The 13,854-nt window shown below is 44.8% G+C and overlaps 1 protein-coding gene across 2 annotated transcripts; it reads left to right on the top strand.

The window, feature by feature from the left end:
- The first annotated feature begins 457 nt into the window (after window positions 1-457).
- LOC111977411 (uncharacterized protein C16orf52 homolog B) lies at window positions 458-13,506 on the top strand. Of its 2 annotated transcripts, none has more exons than XM_024006817.1 (3): window positions 458-1,279; window positions 10,710-10,922; window positions 11,895-13,506. In XM_024006817.1, the coding sequence occupies exons 1-3, from the start codon at window positions 1,165-1,167 to the stop codon at window positions 12,077-12,079; spliced, it is 513 nt and encodes a 170-aa protein (XP_023862585.1). In that variant the 5' UTR covers window positions 458-1,164; the 3' UTR covers window positions 12,080-13,506. The 2 variants fall into 2 exon arrangements, with proteins under 2 accessions (XP_023862585.1, XP_023862586.1); XM_024006818.1 differs by having other exon boundaries at window positions 458-1,270.
- The last annotated feature ends 348 nt before the right edge of the window (window positions 13,507-13,854 follow it).

Genomic DNA, 13,854 nt, shown 5'->3' on the forward strand with positions numbered 1-13,854 from the left:
CCTGCAGCCATTACCTGCATTGTGGGAGGCTCTATTGTCAACCAATCATTTTGGGTGTTTTTGTTTGGCCCAAAGACGTGACTGAAACAGGAACCAACTTTACCACAAATCATGTGCAGCCTACAGTGAATGAATCAATGTGATTGAGGCTCTGTCTCACTAATTGATTGTATATTGTGCACAGATATAATTTCAGTTTGTGAGTAGGTGTTGGAGACAAGTTTTTTTTCTCGAAATTATAAAGAAAACCTTGGCAACACTGCCATGCCGATCTGAGCCTTGCTGTTGGAAAACCACATTCGTGTACGACTTTCTGCTGTTGCAGATGCACCTCCCCCTACTTCCCTCCTCGACTTTCGCCGACAGTCAGCCTTACTACTCAAACGCGCCCAATAACTTGGTTCTCTGTTTGACAGAGTTGTACAGAATCTCGCGAGAGTTGACGTCTGCTAAAAATACTTGAGAGAACAACGATTTTTTTAACCACTGATTCCAACCTCGAATGCATTCATCTGACGGGCATTTCAAGAAGGACAAATAACGGTATTTCTATTGAAGGGAATATTGGCATATTATATGAAATTAGACAATTGCGCTCAAGATATGTATTTTATGGAATTTGTTTGCAACGAAGAAATCTCAGATGGAGAAGAGAAAGGAACACAGGAAATAAGCGGTATAGTGTGCACGCTTGCAATAATATACTTAATGTCCTAATAACGGCGAAATGGTCGCAAAACTTTTGAATTTTCCTTCCATTACTCTTTCAAATATATTTCTTCCCAGACACCATAAGCTACGAGGTTGCAATACTGGGCGAATGGGTGAAACAGCGGGCGTTCATAGCCAGGGCCATGGTCGATATTTATAAGTCAATGGGAAGGCAGTTTGCAAAGGCAACTTTTCACATAACGGAAACGGCTTTGCATAACTCCTACACCAGGACTGCTGCGTACGCGCCGTAAAGATGAGAGGCTTTGCCCTTCTCCCCCAAGAGGACTACGACAATGCTTCCACTGGGCAAGACAAAAATATTGATATTGGACGTTGAAATCCATGCCTGAGTCTCTTCATACCRATTTGCCTTTGTAGGGCGAGATAAAGGATACTTTCCTCATTGACTCAATGTAAAGGAGAAGAGAAGAGAGCATCCACGTCTGAGAAATGGATAAACTCACCGTCATATCAGGATGCCTCTTTCTAGCGGCAGATATCTTTGCCATCGCCAGTATTGCCAATCCGGACTGGATCAACACAGGAGATGCAACTGGTAAGTTAGGTGAGGGCATTTAACTTCATTTCTATATTTCCACACGTTATCTGTCTAGTGTCTATCATCTGGCTGTAGGCTGCTACAGCTGGCTGTCACCCTGTGTGGCCCCTAAGGGGCTTTGTTTACAATGATCAATAATGTGCATTATATACCGGGTGGTTCATCACAGAATGCTGATTGACTGACAGCCGTGGTATATCAGACCGTATACCATGGGTATTACAAAACATTTATTTTTACTGCTCTAATTATGTTGGCAACCAGTTTATAATAGCAATAAGGCACCTTGGGGGTTTGTGTTAAATGGTCAATATACCATGGCTAAGGCCTGTATCCAGGCACTCTGCGATGCGTAGCCATAGTATATTGGCCATATACCACACCCCCTCAGGCCTTATTGCTTAATTAACCCCTTTGACACACTATTCTTCTAAGATTTCAGTTCACGTAACCCAACGTTTTTGAATCATTCTCTTTCCACTCTACTGCATCAGCCACACTACACCACCACCCTCTTCCAAATATAACACTTTGGCATTCTGGTGACCTTTCTCTTGAGCTTCAGAATCTTATAATGTGGCATCATCAAAGACCTTCTACATTATCTGTTACYCTTTATACAAGCAGTCCTGCCCTCTTTCTCCCCACATCCACCCTCTCCCCACATCCACCCCATCCCTCCAAAATACAGTGAGCTACTTTGGCATTCTCTCTCGCTCTCGTCCTCTCGGGGCTTGGCCTCTTGGGGCTTGTCCTCAAACCACCAATCATCATCCTCCACAGCTGGTGATAAATGAACTGCCCTCTACTGTTTCACCCCAACATCCCCTGATATGTCCCTTCAAGGCATATATGCTACCCTGTACAAGRTACTAACTCACCTCCCTGATCCCCATGTCCCTTCAAGGCATACAAGCTACCCTGTACAAGCTACTAACTCACCTCTCTGATCCCCATGTCCCTTCAAGGCATACAAGCTACCCTGTACCAGCTACCAACTCACCTCCCTGATCCCCATGTCCCTTCAAGGCATATAAGCTACCCAGTACCAGCTACCAACTCACCTCCCTGATACCCCATGTCCCTTCAAGGCATATATGCTACCCTGTACCAGCTACCAACTCACCTCCCTGATACCCCATGTCCCTTCAAGGCATATAAGCTACCCTATACTAGCTATCAACTCACCTCCCGTGTGGCGCAGTGGTGTAAGAGCAGGGTGACCGTTGACAAATAGTCTGTCAGACTCAGTGGGGAAGTGAGGGCCACATATCCGGCTATGCCCTTGGAGGTCTGTTCAGCTCTCCACTCACTCTCTGTATGTTATATGCATCTGACACAGACAGACTGGGGCATTTGTATTTAATCTACAGTACCCAGTCTGAGGACATGGTCAAATTAAGTGCAACAGTAAAGGCTACGACTAAACGATGGGTCACTTAGAATGAGCTATGCCTTTTAGCTACAGCTGTAGCCAGCAGATTGTAGTTCCATGCTGTGGCCTACTGCATAAACAACCGGGATAGGTGACATTTTCCCCTTGTCGTTGTGAGGTAGGAGCCAGGATGGAAAAGCAAACTTTTGAGTACTATGTTTACATTTTAATGGTCTCATTTGTGATCATTCTTTTCTTTTTTTATACAAAGAATGAAAACATAAGAGAGACCAAACCAGACATGACATCCCACTTTCCTCCCACAAGTTCTCCCTAACTCCTGGCCACCAACATCACAGACTAACCCCTGGCCACCAACATCACACACTAACCCCTGGCCACCAACATCACACACTAACCCCTGGCCACCAACGTCACACACTAACCCCTGGCCACCAACATCACGCACTAACCCCTGGCCACCAACATCACCCACTAACCCCTGACCAACAACATCACACACTAACCCTGGCCACCAACGTCACACACTACCCCTGGCCAACAATGTCACACACAACCCTGGCCAACAACGTCACACACTAACCCCTGGCCAACAACATCACGCACTAACCCCTGCCACCAACATCACCAGACAACCCCTGGCCACCAACATCACACACTAACCCCTGGCCACCAAACATACAACACTAACCCCTGGCCACCAACGTCACACACTAACCCCTGCAACCAACATCACGCACTAACCCTGGCCACCAATGTCACGCACTAACCCCTGGCCACCAAGTCACACACTAACCCCTGGCCACCAACATCACACACTAACCCCTGGCCACAACATCACGCACTAACCCCTGGCACCAACGTCACGCACTAACCCCAGGCCACCAACGTCACACACTAACCCCAGGCCACCACACGTCACACCACAATCCCTGGCCACCAACGTCACAAACTAACCCTGGCCACCAATGTCACACACTAACCCTGGCACCAATGTCACACACAACCCCTGGCCACCAACGTCACAACACTAACCCCGCCACCAACGTCACACACTAACCCTGCCACCAACTCACACACTAACTCCTGGCCAACAACATCACAACACTAACCCCTGGCAACAACATCACACACTAACCCCTGGCCACCAATGTCACACAATAACCCCTGGCCAAAAACATCACGCACTAACCCTGGCCAACAACATCACGCACTAACCCCTGGCCAACAACATCACACACTAACCCCTGGCCAACAACATCACAGACTAACCCTGGCCAACAACGTCACACACTAACCCCTGGCCAACAATATCACACACTAACCCCTGGCCACCAACGTCACACACTAGCCCTGGCCACCAACGTCACACACTAACCCCTGGCCAACAACGTAACGCACTAACCCCTGGCCAACAACATCACGCACTAACCCCTGGCCAACAACATCACGCACTAACCCCTGCCAACAACATCACGCACTAACCCCTGGCCAACAACTCACACACCAACTCCTGGCCAACAACGTCACACACTAACTCTGCCAACAACATCACGCACTAACCTCTGGCCACCAACATCACGCACTAACCCTGGCCAACAACATCACGCACTAACCCCTGGCCAACAACATCACGCACTAACCCCTGCCAACAACATCACACACAACCCCTGGCCAACAATATCACTTAATACATCTAAGGTGACATGGTTCTAATCATGTTATAACTCTTATTATATGCTCAGCACTTTGAGAATTAATGGGAACCTGAAAATGTACATATTAATGACAATTTATAGCCTCCATACACTTTTACAGCACAGTCCAGGAGTGTTCAGATATAACATACCTCCATTACACTGTTACAGCACAGTCCAGGAGCGTTCAGATATAACATACCTCCTTACACTGTTACAGCACAGTCCAGGAGCGTTCAGATATAACATACTCCATTACACTGTTACAGCACAGTCCAGGAGCGTTCAGATATAACATACCTCCATTACACTGTTACAGCACAGTCCAGGAGGTTCAGATATAACATACCTCAATTACACTGTCACAGCACAGTCCAGGAGGTTCAGATATAACATACCTCCATTACACTGTTACAGCACAGTCCAGGAGTGTTCAGATATAACATACCTCAATTACACTGTCACAGCACAGTCCAGGAGTGTTCAGATATAACATACCTCCATTACACTGTTACAGCACAGTCCAGGAGTGTTCAGATATAAACATACCTCAATTACACTGTTACAGCACAGTCCAGGAGTGTTCAGTAGAACATACCGTTACACTGGAACCAAAAAATGGGTTCTTCAAACGGTTGCCCTATGGGGACAACTGAAGAACCATTTTAGGTTCTAGAATGGCACCTTTTTTTCCTACAAGTGTAGTTGTTCCTGCCAATTAAGTTAACTTGCCGGTCTAACTTATGCTCTTCCTATGGTATCAGTATTTTGGCAGCACCAGATGATGCTTATTGCTCACAGATAACAGATGTTGACAATGACTCCATCAGATTGGCAGATGTTGTTATAAACACAAATGTCTCTTTCACCACCTGAAGTTTAGCCTGGAAAGGAATCATTATGGTTTATTTGTTTACAGCAAACCTCTCTGTAGTTATCCAGGATGTGAAGCTTTATACAAGTTTATAGAGGTGTGTGTGTGTGTCTTAGACTAGCTAATTTCCTGCTTGTTACGCAGGTATTCTGTAGTGAGTCAGAAGCAGCAGGGGACTGACTGGGGCTGCATGGGAAGTGTTTTACTAACTACAGACATTGCCCCACAATCGCACGCACGCACGCACAAGCGCACACACACACACACACACACACACACACACCACACACACACACACACACACACACACACACACACACACACACACACACACACACACACACACACCTCTGTCTCAATGCCCTGGCTATATGACAAGCTTGATGTCTGATGTGTTACACACTTAAAACAGCTGCTGAACAGTCCCACGAATTAGAAATGTCCCCCAAGAGTCCCATAGAACAAAAATTACAATTTACACCAATGACAAGCTATGGAATGGGTGTGTAAGCTTGCTTAAGAGAGGGAAATATTGTGTCATGATAGGATATACTATGTCACTTTTTTAACATTTTATCAGTATCTTTGATTCTTTGACAGTGGAATATGTGACACTATGCTTCTGAGGCAGGACCTTTTCACTAAGGATATAAAGTGGTTGGGATGTGAAATCCTGGTAGCCTACGSCTATTTCTGTTGTGCTCTTCACTTAGATAAAAGAATGTATAGGGAAGGAACAGGATATCCTGTGTAGAAAATGGAGGGCCTCAGAGATCATGGAATCAACATAGTATGCATGCAGTATGTTACACTTCAGTGTGCTCTCTCGCTGCAGACTCATACAACCATTCATAGGTATGCTACCTCATAGTTGACACATCTATCCTACTGTATATCTATCTAAACTGTTGAAGGGGTATATCCTCAAAATAATCAGCTGAAGTAAGTAAACCCTGTTGATGGGAAGTTTTCCACTCAGATCTGTCTGGTACTATAACATGATCTGTATCAGGGTTGGTAGCATAACTTTCTACCATTCATTTGTGATTCTGGTAATTGGGAAGCAAATTTGATCACTATAATGGATGAGGAAACAGGACACAGCAGTTTGGTTTAGTAATSAGTATTACATTAGGGTGCCATGTCAATAGCCACGAAATAACAGCTGTGATCAGCATTAGATCCACATACAGTAGGTCTACACGTGTCTTCAAATCAAAGGGATCCTGAGTGGCGCAGCGGTCTAAGGCAGTGCTAGAGGCGTACCTACAGACCCGGGTGTGATCCCGGGCAAGATCACAACCGGCCGTGATCGGGGGTTCCATAGGGCGGCGCACAATTGGCCCAGCGTTATCCGGGTTAGGGGAGGGTTTGGCTGGGGTAGGCCGTCATTGTAAATAAGAATTTGTTCTTAGCTGACTTGCCTAGTTAAATAAAGGATAAATAAAGGTGGCTGATGGCACCTTAGTTGGGGAGGACGGGCTCATAGTAATGGTTGGAACGGAAGAAATGGAATGCTATTGAATACCATTAATTTACTCTTTATGGATGGCTGAGCTCGCCTCTTTATGTGGATGGCTGAGCTCGTCTCTTCATGTAGATGGCTGAGCTCGTCTCTTCATGTAGATGGCTGAGCTCGCCTCTTTATGTGGATGGCTGAGCTCGGTCTCTCATGTGAGATTGGCTGAGTCGTCTGTCTTTATGTGGATGCCGAGCTCGTCTCTTCATGTAGATGGCTGAGCTCGTCTCTTTATGTGGATGGCTGAGCCGTCTCTTATGTGGATGCTGAGCTCATCTCTTTATGTGGATGGCTGAGCTGTGCTCTTTATGTGGATGCTGAGTGGATGGCTGAGCTCTTTATGTGAATGGCTGAGCTCATCTCTTTCTCATCTTTGATTTAGCTAACTAACTAACAAATATATGCACTGTCAATCATAGTAGCTTAGTCAAAGGCGAGAAAGAGACGAGCTAAGCCATCTACATAAAGAGACGAGCTCAGCCATCCACTCAGCCATCCACACGAAGAGACGAGCTCAGCCATCCACATAAAGAGACGAGCTCAGCCATCCACTCAGCACCACAAAATAGATGAGATCAGCCATCCACATAAAGAGACGAGCTCAGCCATCCACAAAATAGATGAGATCAGCCATCCACTAAAGAGACAGCTCAGCCATCCACATAAAGAGACGAGCTCATCCATCCATCACCTCAAATAGATGAGATCAGCCATCCACATAAAGGACGAGCTCAGCCATCCACATAAAGATACCAGCTCAGCCATCCACATAAAAAGATGAGCTCAGCCATCCACATAAAGAGATGAGCTCAGCCATCCACATAAAGAGATGAGATCAGCCATCCACATAAAAAGATGAGCTCAGCCATCCACATAAAGAGATGAGATCAGCCATCCACATAAAAGATGAGATCAGCCATCCACATAAAGAGATGAGCTCAGCCATCCATAATAAAGAGGATGAGGCTCAGCCACCACTAAAAAGCATGATAGCTCAGCCATCCCAATAAAGAGATGAGCTCAGCCATCCAATAAAGAGATGAGCTCAGCATCCACATAAAGAGATGAGTCAAGCATCCACATAAAGAATAGTCAGCCATCCACATAAAGAGATAGATCAAACCATCCACATAAAGAGACGAGCTCAGCCTACCACATAAAGAGACGAGCTCAGCCATCCACTCAGCCATCCACATAAGAGATGAGATCAGCCATCCACATAAAGAGACGAGCTCAGCCATCCACTCAGCCATCCACATAAAGAGATGAGATCAGCCATCCACATAAAGAATGAGATCAGCCATCCACATAAAGAGATGAGATCAGCCATCCACATAAAATTAGCTCAGCCATCACATAAAGAGATGAGATCAACCACCCACATAAAGAGATGAGACAGCCATCCACATAAAGAGATGAGATCAGCCATCCACATAAAGAGACGAGCTCAGCCAGCCACTCAGCCATCCACATTAAAGAGATGAGCTCAGCCATCCACATAAAAGAGATGAGATCAGCATCCACATAAAAGACGAGCTAGCCAGCCACTCAGCCATCCACATAAAGAGATGAGCTCAGCCATCCACATAAAGAGATGGAGATCAGCCATCCACATAAAGAGACGAGCCAGCCATCCACATAAGATGACGAGCTCAGCCATCCACATAAAGAGATAGCTCAGCCATCCACATAAAGAGACGAGCCAGCCATCCACATGAAGAGATGAGATCAGCCATGCCACAATAAAGAGATGAAGCTCAGCCATCCACATAAAGAGATGAGATCACCATCCACTGTAAAGACATGAGAACAGCCATCCACATAAAGAGATAGCTCAGCCATCCACATAAAGAGATGAGCTCAGCCATCCACATAAGAGATAGCTCAGCCATCCACATAAAGAGATGAGCTCAGCCATCCACATAAAGAGATGAGCTCAGCCATCCACATAAAGAGATGAGCTCAGCCATCCACATAAAGAGACGAGATCAGCCATCCACATAAAGAGAGGCTTGTGCATTTATTGAACTGGGAACATTTTCACGCCGGGAGAAATTTTACAACAATCAGAACAATTGGGAACTATTTCACACTGGGAAGATTTTTTACATGACCACGGGCAGTGTACTATATGTCCTTCAACTTTTGAGGGAGCAGGGCTCATCATATTGGTCCATACTCCTTCCCTCCCTCCCACCTCAGTGATGTATGTTCTTGTCTCAGAACCATAATGGGGTATTTGTAAATCTCCGTCCATCTCTCTAATCCAATAGACTAAATATGGTTGTGTCTTGCCTAGGGTTGGGTGGTATCCAGATGTTCATACCATTTCTGTACCATACCAGGGTATATGGTATTACCGAATGTGCACACAAGGGCCGCGGACGTAGAAAACACTTGAGGCAACAGGGATCTGGATCCAGGAAGGGGTTGAATGTCTGTGCTGCAACCAAGAAGCTTAATCTTGACATGTTGCCACTTAGTTAGGAAGTTAGCAAACCAAACGCATAGCTGGATATCATTTATTTGACTCATCTTACATTTCTTATAGTTATACTTAACTTATAGTTATGAGCAGTGTAATAGCACGCAGCCCCTGCAAGTCGGTGGTGCCCCCAACCTCCAGAAATTAAAACAGTATTGAAAATCATAACATCGGTATTTTGAAATACKCGGTATACAGTATATCTCACAAGCCTTGCCCACTGTTCATCTCTCCTCTCTGTCTCCAACCTCTGGAAGACACAKAGTGCTGGCTCAGGGATAACTCCTCGTCTCGTGAGAGAGAAGGGGAAGAAAGGGGGCGGAGGATTTCATTTCACATTTCTCTCATTCAAATCTATACCGATGAATTGTCCTTTGTAGCTGGATGGACGAGGGGGTTGAGTGTTGCTGAGTTGGCACATTCTGTGTTGGGTTAGGGAGGGTGGGGTTCATATATGCTCTTATTGTTGTTGGAAGAGTTATGTGTTCAGCAGGCCTAGCTTGCTGACATAATTGGACCCACCAGGCTTTGGGGCAGGAGAGGAGAGGCTCTTTGACAGTGAGTGACTTTCTGATGTGAATTCTTATCTCCTCCCTCTCTCTTTTTTCCTCTCTCTCCTTTATCTCATCTCTCTCTGTGGTTTCAGAGGCTCTGGGTCCCACCTCTGCTTTCGTTATCCTTCCATCCCTCTCTCTCTCTCCCCCTCTTCCCTCCAGCTCTCTTCCTCTCTCTGGTGTCAGGGGCTCTGGTCCTGAGCCATCCAAGTCTTACGTCATTGATTGATTCCTCAGGGACCCCTGCCATTGGTCCAGGGCCTAAGAGTCCCACTCTTCAGCCTTGTTACCATACCAACCTTCCTTGAGCTCTACTTTGTGTGGTCACAGGGCACTGGAAGTGGAATCCAGTGTCACCAGGGAGGTCATTAGTCCAGATGTGATGTAATGCAGTGATGCCTCATACAGATCTTAGCTTTTCTAATGGTGATACCGTCACAAGTTGAGGGATATTTTAGAACTGATGCAATCTACTGCTCTGGGTTATGTTTCTTCTAATAAAACAAGGTGTACAGAAAATGAAAAGATTCTGCTGAAAAGTGACACGTTGTTGTGGTGTGTGAGAGCACAGTTGACCTGAACAGCGAGAGTACGCTCTGTGTGTGATGAAAGATGTTCTTCCTRCGTGGGTGTATGTGATCAAGCACTCTGTCTGTAGCAGTGCAGGCTGCTGAGGGGAGGACGGCTCATAATGATGGCAGGAACGGAGCGAATGGAATGGCATCAAACACATGGAAACCATGTGTTTAATGTATTTGATACTATTCTACCTATTCCGCTCCAACCATCCCCAATTAAGGTGCCACCAACCTCCTGTGTTCTGTAGATGCTCTGACAGTGGGACTGCTGCTGTGTGGGATCTAACCCTGACTGAGCTGTCTCTTCTCTCTCCCTCTCTCCTGTCTCTCTAGGTTCCCTGACGGTAGGCCTGGTGCGGCAGTGCCAGACCATCCACGGTCGTGAATGGACCTGTATCCCCCCTCGGCTGCCCCCTGAGTGGGTCACCACCCTCTTCTTCATTATCCTGGGCATCATCTCCCTCACGGTGACCTGCGGCCTGTTGGTGGCATCACACTGGCACCGCGAGGCCACCCGTTACGCCCGCTGGATCGCCTTCACTGGGAGTACGTTTCATTTTTACTTATGTAACGGTTATTTAACCAGACAGGTCAATGGGGAACCAGTTCTCGTTTACAGTGACGGCCTGGCCAAGAGACCAAGACTGCAATACGATAAATACAGAAACATGGCCAACACTGTCACCATTTAAGTCATGAGTGGGGCCAGACAGAATCCTGTTAATCCCCTATTCAGGTTAAAGTAGTACAGTAGACTAGGGAATAGGCTAGGATTTGAGAGAAAGCCATTAGTTACAGCTTTGAAGCACCTTGAGATTCTTGTTATGTCACTAATGGATGTTAGCAAATTGATTTGAGTAAGCCGAGATGAATGTCACTTTGGTTTCATTTTAGTAAAAGCTTTTGTGTGGTAACTGTGTGGGCGGCAGGTAGCCTAGCGATTAAGAGTGTTGGCCAGTAACGGAAACGTTGCTCGTTTCGAATCTCCAAGCCGAATAGGTGAAAAATCTGTTGATGTGCCATTGAGCAAGGCACTTAACCCTAATTGCTCCTGTAWMTCACTCTGGATAAGAGAGTCTGATAAATGCCCTAAATGTTCAAATGGAACTGTGCTGAGTGGCTCCTTGAACACCTACAGTAAATGAGGTTGCTATGAGCGGAGCTAAAACCAGGAGGAGGGATTTTTAGTGGTCCAAGGGATATGACGGAATAACATTCCTTTGTTATTATTATACTTCCAGAGGTCATTTTATCCTAATCATTATCAGGCTAGAATTACCTCTTGAGGTATAATAATAACCAAGTAATGACAATGTAATATGACAATGTAAATAGATTTTTTTTCAGCTCTGTCAGGTTTCCACGACAATGAAAACGCAAATATAGAATTTAGCCTGAGATCATGTTGCTGCCTACTCTTTAAATGTTGTAAGAGATATTGCTCCCTAAATATGTTGTACTGTGAATAGTGTTTTTAAGAAGAGTGTTTCTAAACTTTGTTTCCTCTCTCCTCCATAGTGATCCTGCTCTGTATGGCAGCTCTTATATTTCCTATAGGATTTTACATCGATGAGGTCGGGGGACAACCTTATAAACTACCCAACAACACAGTGGTGGGGTCCTCATATGTACTCTTTGTCCTATCTATATTTTTCACTATAGTGGGACTCCTGTTTGCAGGGAAGGTCTGCTTGCCTGGGTGACATATCGGCCACTTTGGTTTTTGTAAACATTCTTGCGCTTAGAGAAATGCCTTTGTAGAAGCATTTGCTCGGCCTGACATTTGAAAATGGCCAGCTGGAAGGGACGAAGAGGAACTGTGAGAAACACTCTCTCTGACGTACCTTTGGATGACAGGACTTTACGGCACCTAGCCCTGGGTCAATAGGACAGGTAGTAGGCACTAGTCTGTCTGTGTTCATAGATCTTGGAGGAATGGACACCTATCCAGCCCCCTCACAGATCAGTGAACACAGAAGTGTCCTTCCACAAATAGAGTGCCTTTTCGGGTAGTGTAACTTTCTTATTTCACCAAATTTGAACATTCTGTCAAAGAGCACATGTTTAACTTCATAACAAACATGTTTTCCCCATCTCCTCCTTTTGCTATWTTATTTTTATTTAAGGAATAGTTTAACCATATTAAAACGAGAGTTCAGTTCACGTAACTGGTTGACATGAGGGACAAATGTAAATTAATCACTAATCACATGAGATAAATAATAATTTCCAGAAATGATGTTGTCAAGGCAACAAATTATATTACCATGATGGTGAAACATTTGACGGTTAAGTCAGTTAAAATATTCAAGTCGGACAAACATGACGTGGGACATGCCAAAATTGGCATTATCAGAGAAAATGACAAATGTATTTTAATGTAAAACACACTACTATTGGATTTTTTAAATGTTTAGTTAGAGTGTAGATTTGTGATCCAATTGTTAAATTGAGTGTTTTATCAAAATGTGCACACAATGTCACCAGGACATAAAAGGCACTCTCTTCATGGATCGACCCAGAAGGGGTAGTGGCTAGAGCCTGAAACAGACATGGATCATCAGGACAGGGAAGACTGTCACCCATGGCCATGACAACAGGAAGTCAAGTCACTCCGCCCCATAAGAAGCACAGTGGTAGAAAGGCTGGAGCCGGCAATAAGAATGATGAAGCCATCATTTTGTAGATTATGCATATATGGTTGGAAGTTGAGTTAGACCTCAGAGCTGTTGTCTTGGGTCCTATGAGTGGAGCTGGCCTCTAGATTCATGATGAAACTATGAAAAGCAGGAAGTCTGTTGGATCACATGATGATGGAAAGCAATTAGAAGTAATTCAATACAATTGTAAACTATTTCATGAAAGAGTAAAATTATTTATTTGTCTTCATGAATGCATTATTTTCTCAAGATGGAGCATTTATAGTAATTTTTTTATGGTCAATGCACTGTATCATGGAATTCCTACATGTCTGTTTTCTTCYCTTTTACGTCTGTCAATTTGTTCTCATGACTGGCTGACTTGCTCATGTAGGCTACATAGACAGAATGGCTGTAGTTTGAGGAAGCACTGTGATATACATGAACTACTCTGGAAAACCATCTCATTAAAAGTTACACAACATGACAAACTATCTAATCTATTACTCTAGACTGGGGAGAACATTCTGTATCATATAAGCAATTTAGGCTTACAGAGAAAAAATATATAAACGCAACATGCAACAATATCAAAGATTTTACTGAGTTACAGTTCATATAAGGAAATCTGTCAATTGAAATAAATAAATTAGGCCCTAATCTATGGATTTCACATGACTGGGGATACAGATATGCATCTGTTGGTCACAGATACCTTATTTTAAAAAAGTAGGGTCGTGGATGAGAAAACCAGTCAGTATTTGGTGTGACCACCATTTGCGTCATGCAGCGCCACACATCTCCTTTGCATAGAGTTGATCAGGCTATTGATTGTGGCC

This window comes from Salvelinus sp. IW2-2015, linkage group LG18, assembly GCF_002910315.2.
Source record: "Salvelinus sp. IW2-2015 linkage group LG18, ASM291031v2, whole genome shotgun sequence".
NCBI lineage: Eukaryota > Metazoa > Chordata > Actinopteri > Salmoniformes > Salmonidae > Salvelinus > Salvelinus sp. IW2-2015.